Source organism: Ascidia mentula, chromosome 4, assembly GCF_947561715.1.
Source record: "Ascidia mentula chromosome 4, kaAscMent1.1, whole genome shotgun sequence".
NCBI lineage: Eukaryota > Metazoa > Chordata > Ascidiacea > Phlebobranchia > Ascidiidae > Ascidia > Ascidia mentula.
Window position 1 is genome coordinate 10,129,595 of NC_138569.1, and position 10,072 is coordinate 10,139,666.

At 38.4% G+C, this 10,072-nt stretch overlaps 1 protein-coding gene and 1 non-coding gene across 6 annotated transcripts; both read right to left on the reverse strand.

Moving 5' to 3' along the window:
* Positions 1–211: 211 nt before the first annotated feature.
* LOC145898608 (cubilin-like) lies at positions 212–9,328 on the reverse strand. Of its 5 annotated transcripts, XM_082987128.1 has the most exons (24): positions 9,188–9,328; positions 8,999–9,126; positions 8,487–8,698; positions 8,258–8,408; positions 7,966–8,180; positions 7,686–7,836; positions 7,388–7,602; positions 7,107–7,260; positions 6,809–7,023; positions 5,691–5,844; positions 5,391–5,605; positions 5,013–5,160; positions 4,708–4,934; positions 4,378–4,528; positions 4,080–4,291; positions 3,734–3,899; positions 3,119–3,469; positions 2,719–2,826; positions 2,507–2,643; positions 2,281–2,398; positions 1,789–1,917; positions 1,174–1,440; positions 754–817; positions 212–687 (listed from the first exon to the last, which is right to left on the reverse strand). In XM_082987128.1, the coding sequence occupies exons 2-24, from the start codon at positions 9,057–9,059 to the stop codon at positions 552–554; spliced, it is 3,957 nt and encodes a 1,318-aa protein (XP_082843254.1). In that variant the 5' UTR covers positions 9,060–9,126; positions 9,188–9,328; the 3' UTR covers positions 212–551. The 5 variants fall into 5 exon arrangements, with proteins under 5 accessions (XP_082843254.1, XP_082843253.1, XP_082843257.1 ...); XM_082987127.1 differs by having other exon boundaries at positions 4,708–5,160; XM_082987131.1 differs by lacking the exon at positions 9,188–9,328 and having other exon boundaries at positions 4,708–5,160; positions 8,606–8,698; positions 9,012–9,088.
* Positions 9,329–9,998: 670 nt separating this feature from the next.
* Trnat-ggu (transfer RNA threonine (anticodon GGU)) lies at positions 9,999–10,072 on the reverse strand. Its single transcript has one exon. It is a non-coding gene; the product is annotated as a tRNA-Thr (tRNA).

Consider the following 10,072-nt stretch of genomic DNA (forward strand, 5'->3'; position numbering starts at 1 on the left):
CAGGTATTCGGATTAGTTCGAATCCCATTCTTTTTAGGGTAAGGTGATCTCTGATATTTATAAATGAACATGTTTTCTCCCGCTAATGTTATCTCTTCCCGAATTGTCAGTGGAGCAGAATGTAATTTTTGCTCAAATATGTTCAGCAGCAAGTCCATCAATAGAGAACAAAAATGTTGATTTTTCTACAGTTGGAAACTGTGACGTTTATTTCGCATACGCAAGCATTTTGATATTTCTTACAATAATAATTCGTAGTGATTTGGGCTTTTTTCATTTAATGGAAAGCAACGAGTAAGAATAAACGTAAGACTATGAACAGAATCAATTGAAAATAATCAATACGAGGAAATACAGTGCATGGCGTCATATGTGACGTCAATAGTGCTTTAAAGCAGTTTTAAGTGGTTCTGCAACTCCAGAACCTGAAAATGTTTGTGACTAAAACAATGATTGCATTCTGCGATGTCATCTATCCACGTTTTTACATTGTTCGGTGACGCCAGGTTGATTTGAGGGCAAGGAAATCACGTGATAACGATATACTGATATCAGATTATTATTTCGTAATGTCCCTCGTCCTCCGGTAGAGCTGCAGGACCAGCCCTGAGGTTCAGATAAACACTTTCGACAGCAGAGAACTCCTCGGCTTCTCGTCCAGGTGGTAATCGACGTTGATCATTTACGCTGCAACAAGGGTTACGTCATCACTCGAACACAAGCGAAACATGATTACAAAGATTTAATCCTCACTAAATGGGTTGTGTTTTTTGGGTCTCGACTGTTGCAACCATCTCCATTCCTTCGGGTTTCGCGACTGCATAAAAACATATAGGTCGTGAAGTGAGGAAGAAAGTGGCGTATATTCTTTGCATGGTCGCGTCGATTCGAACAAGTTTCAATGCTTGTATGCTGTGAGGTTAGATATGAGCAACTTAAACGTTGGGAAAAAGGGAGCCTGGCACAGTGCTTGCAGCGTTATGGTATCGGTGAGGAAATGCCGTCATATCTACCGACAACAATAGAACGTGGACAAGAAACCGAAATATCAAGATAAGATTTCGCAAATTTAATCGCCAAGCTCAATTCTTTATTCTCCGGTGATTTCTATTAGGTGCAACAGAAGCGAACCCAGCGATTAAAACTACAATCATACGTAAGTCAAATACTTACTTCTTCTGGAGGCTGCAAGGCGATGACGTCGAACACCAACAATCACACCCGCTACTATTATAACAACACACACAACTAACACTATTGGTAGAATGATATCAAGTATAGAATGTAATTTATTTTTGTCAGGGGAATTGTTTACAAAAGTTGGTGATTCGTATTTTAGTGTCAGCTCTATTGTGTGCGCAGCATTAAACGGAGGTCCGGAGATGATTTCATTGGACGTGAGGTTCGAAGTTACCACCACGTTTTTCGTGGTTGTTCCTCCTGTAATAAAATCGATTTCTTAACAAGTGGCATTTGACATAGTGTGAGTGCAACATTTGTGAGGCAGTTACAGTTTGTTTAAAAATTATAAAATAGTTTTATATGAGTTAACTTTTAACCAATAATGACTCATATTATTGCCTTGTCTGCTGTCTGAAATCTCATCAAAATAAGTGATGACAAAAAAAAATTGGTTACTGGGCTATACTAATAAGTTCAATTGTTCTGAGGAACTTTTCAGTTTTCCAGCGTGTTTTACCACAAAAAAATAGGCCTTTATAACGTGCTTTGAAATTAAAGTAGTGTCTCGTGATAGGACAAATACATAAATGTTTGCTTCGAACAAACCTGGCTTGGTAACTTGCACTTTACCATTTCCTGCTGTTGGTGGATTCGATGTGAATCCCAAGCTGACAAATGTTTCCTGGTGCAAGGTGACACTTTTTTGAATTACTTTGTCATGAATTATGGGCGGATCTGCAAGGAATGATAAGAATTTTAAAAGATCCCGAAACCAAGTTTCGTGACAAGTATTACTTTGAACAGTATTTTGAACAGGGTTCGTTTTTTCTGTACGGTCATGATACGGAGCAATAATCAATATGATAAACACCAGACATTAATCAAACACAAAGCGAGGAAGTTACGATAAAACAAACCCAATTTATGAAACGAGCTTTCTATAAAAAAAATGCGAAACCGAAAATGAGTAATTTGGAAACAACCCAGAGAATCTCCACACAACAATGGTGATATCTTAAAAATAGTTCTGCCCACAATACTTGGTTGCGAAAGCGATTTTTTTGATTGATACTGTTCAAGGGTGACGAGTTTCCTTACATTGAACGTCAAGTTTCACATATCTTGATGTCGATTGTTTGTGTTCCTTGGAGTTTTGGTAACACGACACCAAGGTACCGTGGTCTGAAGCCGTCACTTGAATGAACGCAAATGCGAACTGAAACGAAATGTATAATTTACTTAATTTATTTAAACTTTGTTCTGAAATCAGTTCACATTTGTGCATAAGTTAGTAACATAGGTTTAATCTAAATCATAAACATACTTCTTTGCCCCAATACACTTGGTTGCCCACGCTTATATAAACAGAATTCATGTCATCGCTCAATTTCTTGCAATAAAACAGAGCTTTTCCCTCGGTCAACGTAGTTGTGTTGGATGAGTTGATATCCACAAACAAACCTGTAAAATTCCCCATTAATTAAAAGAAAATGCTAATTATCAAATATTCGGCAATCCCAAATATATTAAAGTCACCTTTCCAACACGATTCATTGTTCAATCCGGCAGTCGCCTGGTTTTTGTAAAACCAGTTTTTCTGGTTTGCTGGTTGAACAATCGTGAGATTTGGGAGATGTAGGCAATCTATAATGTAAGAAAAATGTCAATATCTTATTCGTGCATTTTGCGAACTAGGCAACCACCAATAGGGCGGACCATAATGGGTCGCATAATTTGCCTGGTGATTACGCATCGAGGTTGACATTTCCAATTGGTTCGTTAAAACATTGTTATCTACCATAGCAATTTAATACACAACGATTTGGCGAACCAAGGTAACCTTCGCGTGCTGTCGATCATGATATGTCTTTATATGTAAATTCAACACGGCGATTATGCCGACAGCTCAGATAGTTGATGTTTCCAAACAACTCACTTTCATCAGAATTTCCTTGACTCCTTATCGTTGCATCGTTGTAACGACAAAAGGCAATTTCGCGAAAACTGCTGCCAAATAGTTCCGAAGACAGTATTGTTACATTTGGCGTTTTATCCACGTCCACTCTCATATCGTTGCTTGGAGTTTTAAAAGTAACATTAGGACAGAAACTTGCCACGACCTTGCTTACATTTAAGTTTTTTGCAATCAAATATAATTTTAGCTCGTCAGGTTCGCATCCACGATACGACAGAGTGGAGGAAACCGTGCTGTTCAGGACCCCCCCAGCCCATGAAGAAGTCGTATTGATGAAACTTTCATTTGACTTGAAATCAGTCCAACATTTTACTGCAAAAGCATATTATGTCATATATAAGGTCAAGAAATTTTGGGCACGGCATTAAATACCATCCACAACTTGACGCAAACTGTTTAGGATTACATTATGAACTCAGGGTTTGACGTTATTGCACAATTTAATGCTGCAGTGTATATATTGCAAAAACACGTAGAGAAATGAAACAGCTCAAAACCAAGTTACAGTGGTAGCAACTCAACCAAATATACCTCAGAAATATTAACTTCATCATCATCTAATATTCGTATTCCTACCTGCTTTGTATCCAATGGAGAAACCTGGGTTTGTTCCAACGGAAGAAGTAAATCTATATGAAGTAAACGTAAGTCGAACTGCATTGTTAGGTGATGTGAAATTGAAACCAGGTTGCAGATTTCCATGATAATAATCCAACCGCGTTTTTAAGTCCTTGTCGTAAACCTGTTATTATTTTTAATTTATGTTTAGTACACAAAAGATAAAAATGCAGTAGGTAAAATATTCAAAGCAACACTCTTAGATGAAAACGTTACGTGCTTTAGGGTGGACATAATTAAAACAACTGCTGACAACAAAAGTAAACACATAACTAAAAAAATATTCCAGTTACTTTTATCTAACCTGCAGTTTGTCACCACGAGACTTAGTTGAAAACGAAACAACCTCGAACAAGATCACATGATTTGTTGGTGCTTCGATAAACCACTCGCAATCTTCAAGATATTTATATTTACCAGGCCAACCTGGTGACGTCAAATGTTTCGTTACATCAACGTATGCTATGCGGTTTCTTTCGCCGCATCGATGCAAAGGTGGATATAAACCTGATGCAACTGCAAGAAAATAATAAATACTTCACTTTTTAATCATGTTGTGTTTTAGTGATACATTCGGCTACAACCAACATTGGTCTTCCTACCTGCTTTATATTCAATGGAGAAACCTGGGTATGTTCCAGAACTACTCGAAGTAAATGTAAGTCGAACTACATTGTTGGGTGATGTGAAATTAAATGGTTGCACATTTCCACAATAATAATCCAACCGTGTTTTCCCGTCCTTGTCGTAAACCTGTTATTGTTATGAGGTTATTTCAAGTACCTACATGACAGTTAAAAAAAAGCAAGAAAACCAAAATTCGTAAAAATCTTTGTTGAAAACGCTACAGGCTCCTCTTTAAGATAGGCCTCGTTAAAACAACTGTTCAATGATAAAAAAAGTACTCACAAAAAAGGCTATTTTAATCTAACCTGTAGTTTATGATTATAGCAACTAGTTGAAAACGAAACAACCTCGAACAAGATCTCGTGATTTGTTGGAGCTTCGATAAACCACTCACAGTCTTCATTGTTGTTATAGTTACCAGGCCAACCTGGTGAGGTCAGACGTTTCGTCACACCTACCTTTGCTGTGCGATTTCTTTGTCCACAACCACAACCTGGTTGAAGTGTTGTGTATACACCAGGAAGTGCTGAAACTAGTTTAAATTCCGAGATTGGAATTTGACAGGAAATGGTTTGTTTTACAATAGGGTTGGAAACTGATGTCCACCAACCAGCTTTGAAGCTAAGCATGAAGCCTTGTTGGGGTCCAAAGTTAGATGTAAACCTCAATCGCGCAACATGTTTTAATGACGTAAAGTTGAAACGCGGCAATTTTCCAGAAAACTTCACAATTGGATATGGACCACTGTCATTGTAAATCTGTTAATGAAATTGATTATTTCCATTCGCATTCTTCATAAAACATATAGAGCATTCTAAATACAAATATAGACTATGAAATCGGAACTAGAGGATTGTACTAATTAGCTCAAAAACAAGAAAAAATACTAGAAGAGATTTTTCTTTGATCAAAACAATGTAGGACTTCGGCGTGTTTTGTTATAGTCCTGGTAAATACGCGTTTCATCGCATTTAAAAAAAAATCTAACCTTCAGATAATCGCAACATGAGTGGGTTGAAAACGAAATAACTTCGAACAAAATCACGTGGTTTATGGGAGCTTCGATAAACCACTCGCATTCTTCGTCGAATTTATAGTTACCAAGCCAACCCGGTGACGTCAGACGTTTCGTCACATCAACGTATGCTGTGCGGTTTCTTTCGCCGCATCGGTTTTGCAAAGGTGGATACAAACCAGACAAAACTACAAGAAAATAATAAATATTTCACTTTGTGAACATGTTGGCTTTTAGTGATTACATGTGAAACAACTAACATTGGTCGCGAACCTGCTTTATATTCAATGTTGAAACCTGGGCCTGTTGTATAAGTCTCTGAAGTAAACGTAAGTCGAAAAACATTGTTGGGTGATGTGAAATAGAATGGTGACAGATTTCCATAATAATAATAATCCAACCGCGTATTCCCGTCTTTGTCGTAAACCTGTTATTAATTGGTATTAATATTTGGTAAACCACGGATAAAAATGTAACAAGAAAAAAAACATGGGCAATAGTCTTTGTTGAATAAGCATTATGTGGTTTAGTTTAGGATTGGCCCAGATAAAAACAACTATAACACAATCATAATAAAAGTAAAAACAAAACTTCATAATTTTCTGACAACGCAGAAGTAATGCCATGCTTACGCATAGCAAGGCGGGATCGCCTCACTGCGCAGGCCCTTTATATTTGGCGATCACAGCTCTAATATTCTGATCATAAGGTTCACAGGCTTCGCAGCCAAGGCATTGCAGCCAAGCTGGATCAGCCACTTTTCCCGACAAGTCGGAGCGAGATCTGAAAAATCAAGCTCCCGGTGAGGTTTGAACTCACGACCCTGGGATAACCAGGCCCAACGCTCTACCAACTGAGCTGCAGGAGCTCAGTGGCTTCACGGGGTATATTGTGGCCAAGGCACACTGGTGCGCAAGCGCACAACTTGTCAGGCGACCTTCACATGCGTAGAGGATCTCCACCACCGTAATCAGACAACGCAGAAGTAATGCCATGCTTACGCATAGCAAGGCGGGATCGCCCCACTGCGCAGGCCCTTTATATTTGGCGATCACAGCTCTAATATTCTGATCATAAGGTTCACAGGCTTCGCAGCCAAGGCATTGCAGCCAAGCTGGATCAGCCACTTTTCCCGACAAGTCGGAGCGAGATCTGAAAAATCAAGCTCCCGGTGAGGTTTGAACTCGGAGCGAGATCTCCTGTAGCTCAGTTGGTAGAGCGTTGGGCCTGGTTAGCCCAGGGTCGTCAGTTCAAACGTCACCGGGAGCTTGATTTTTCAGATCTCGCTCCGACTTGTCGGGAAAAGTGGCTGATCCAGCTTGGCTGCAATGCCTTGGCTGCGAAGCCTGTGAACCTTATGTTCATATTTTTCTCGGTTCTTTTCATCTAACCTGTAGTTGATTCGAATAAAAATGTGTTGCAAACGAAACAAACTTGAACAAGATCACGTGATTTGTGGGAGCTTCGATAAACCACTCGCAGTATTCATTGTATTTGAAGTTACCAGGCCAACCAGGTGACGTCAGACGTTGCATCACACCGACGTTTGCTGTGCGGTTTCTTTCGCCGCAACGGTTTCGCAAAGGTGGGTACAAACCGGTTAAAACTAGAAGAAATCAATTAATATTTCACTTAGTAATGTTTTGTCTTTGTGAGTAATTCTGAAACAAGCAGTATTGGTATTCCTACCTGCTTTATATTCAATTAAGAAACCTGGGTTTGTTTTAAATCTATATGAAGTAAACCTAAGTCGAACTACATTGTTAGGTGATGTAAAATTCAAACCAGGTGGCAGATGTCCATCATAAAAATCCAACCGCGTTTCATCATCTTTGTCGTAAACCTGTTATTGTTTTGAGTTCATCTTTAGTACATGGTAGACAAAAATGAAACGAGAAAAAAACGAAAGTAACTATGATAATAAAAGTGATTACAAAACTAAATAATTCTTCCGGTTCTTTTCATCTAACCTGCAGTTTGTCGTTTCTGTAATAAATTGAAAACGAAACCACTCGGAACAAGATCACGTGATTTTTGGGTGCTTCGATAAACCACTCGCAATCTTCATTGTTTTTGTAATTACCAGGCCAACCCGGTGACGTCAGATTTTTCGTCACATCAACGTTTGCTGTGCGGTTTCTATCACCGCATCGGTTTTGCATAGGTGGATACAAACCTGATGCAACTACAAGAAAACCAAAAATAGTTCACTCAAACATGCTGTGTTTTAGTGAATAATTCTGCAACAACCAACATTGGTCTTCCTACCTGCTTTATATTCAATGGAAAAACCTGGGTATGTTTCATAAATATCTGAAGTAAATCTAAGTCGAACTACATTGTTGGGTGATGTGAAATTGAATGGTGACAGCTTTCCATAAAAATAATCCAACCGCGTTTGTCTGTCCTTGTCGTAAACCTGTTATTGTTTTGATTTCATCTTTAGTACACGACAGATAAAAATGCAACAAGGAAAAAACAAAAGCAACTATGATAATAAAAGTAATTACAAAAGTACATAATTTTTTTCCGTTTTTTTTAATCTAACCTGTAGTTTATCCCTAAAATTACCAGTTGAAAACGATACCACTTTGAACAAGATCACGTGATTTGTGGGTGCTTCGATAAACCACTCGCAATCTTCATTGTTTTTGTAATAACCAGGCCAACCGGGAGACATGAGATTTTTCATCACATCAACGTATGCTGTGCGGTTTCTTTCGCCGCATCGGTTTTGCAAAGGTGGATACAAACCAGAAAAAACTAAAAGAAAACAATTATTGTTTCACTAAAACATGTTTAGTGATAAAATCCGAAATATGCAGCATTAGTCGTCTTACCTGCTTTATATTCAATGGAGAAACCTGGGTTTGATCGAATAAAATGTGAAGTAAACGTAAGTCGAACTACATTGTTCGGTGATGTGAAATCGAATGGTGACAGAATTCCATAATAATAATCCAACCGTGTTTTCCCGTCCTTGTCGTAAACCTGTTATTGTTTGGAGTTCATCAAAAATGCAACAAGAAAAAAACTAAAGCAATTTTGATTAAAAAGTTTACATATAACCTGCAGTTTGTCCCATATTTCTGTTGAAAACGAAACCACTCGGAACAAGATCACTTGATTTTTGGGTGCTTCGATAAACCACTCGCAGTTTTCATTGTTTTTACAGTTACCATACCAACCTGCTGACGTCAGACGTTTCGTCACACCAAAGTTTGCTGTGCGGTTTCTTTCGCCGCATCGATTTTGCAAAGGTCGATATAAACCAGATAGAACTAGAAGAAGAAAGTCAATATTTACTCAATAAACATGTTGTGTTTTTTTTTCGGAAGCAACCAACATTCGCTGCAACGAGTTACCCGACCTGCAAGTATTAAAAACTTACAGTTTGGTGAATTTTTCTCATAAATGTGACAAAGTTTTAAAGTGAAAAGTACGTGAGCTCTCATTTGTCAACATAATAAAGTTATACATTTATAATATAAATGCACGCTTCGTTATTTGTTGACAATTGTATTGAAACGAAAATTATTTTTTGAGTTTATTGTTGTTTGTGTCCTAAATATTACACGAACCTGGAGAGCAAACCTGAAATAATCCCAACACAACAAATTGCAGAAGAATTGTTCGAATCATTACCAGATATTCCCTGGCTGCATCGGCAGTATATACATGTAATTTATTATCGTATTTTCTTCTTTGGCTTAAAAGAAAACTTTCGGTTAGTTTTAAAGTTATACCAACGATTCGCAAAAAAGACTTACCATCAGACAAATCACAATCCAAGGTAATGTTTTTATGAACCCGATATTCACGACGTGATATATGTTGCGCAACAACAATCGAAACACTGCAAGGAGGCTTTCGACCTATATGCAACAAAATAGCTGTGCAAGCGACAAACCAATGGCAGCGACCGAAATAATCAAAAGTTAGCAGTCTTTGAAGCCAGTTCAGTGGAGACGTTTTATAGATGGAGAAGCGATGACATCATATCCGTTATTGCATTCTCCCTTTTTCTAATGCCGATGGCACCTGTAAGGTATTTACCTACCTCACCCCGATTAAACAGTTTATTATCAGGCTGTGGGAATAAATCCCAAGCCGGCGAATAGCTTGTAGAGTCTCAGTAATAATAGCAGTGTAACAGTAATACGATGAAACAAGTAGAATCGAATGGAATCAAATAGAATGAATTTACCGGTCTAAACTGGGATTTTTAAAGCTCTCCAAACTGAGAGCTGATTGGTCAAAAATCGCACGTGATATCACGAACCGCTCGAAGTAATATAATACAAGAACATAGATGTGATGTGACCTTAAGCATAGGAGAACATTTTATGTGGCAAACAGGATGTTAAATGAATCACTAAACTCGAGAACATTCGATGGTTAAATCATTTGGGTCACATTATGGGATTATGCAGTACATGTGCAAAGCTGCACGCAAAACATTACGCAATTCAAGCACTGGTTTATGTGATCATAAGGTTCACAGGCTTCGCAGCCAAGGCATTGCAGCCAAGCTGGATCAGCCACTTTTCCCGACCAGTCGGAGCGAGATCTGAAAAATCAAGCTCCCGGTGAGGTTTGAACTCACGACCCTGGGCTAACCAGGCCCAACGCTCTACCAACTGAGCTACAGGAGC

Coding starts and splice junctions, on each gene's coding strand:
- LOC145898608 (XM_082987127.1), bottom strand. CDS start 9,059: ATGATTCGAACAATTCTTCTGCAATTTGTTGTGTTGGGATTATTTCAG. Junction 7,603..7,685: donor TTCCATTGAATATAAAGCAG/GTAGGAAGACCA, acceptor GTTTTCTTGTAG/TTGCATCAGGTTTGTATCCA. Junction 7,261..7,387: donor ACAGAAACGACAAACTGCAG/GTTAGATGAAAA, acceptor AAACAATAACAG/GTTTACGACAAAGATGATGA.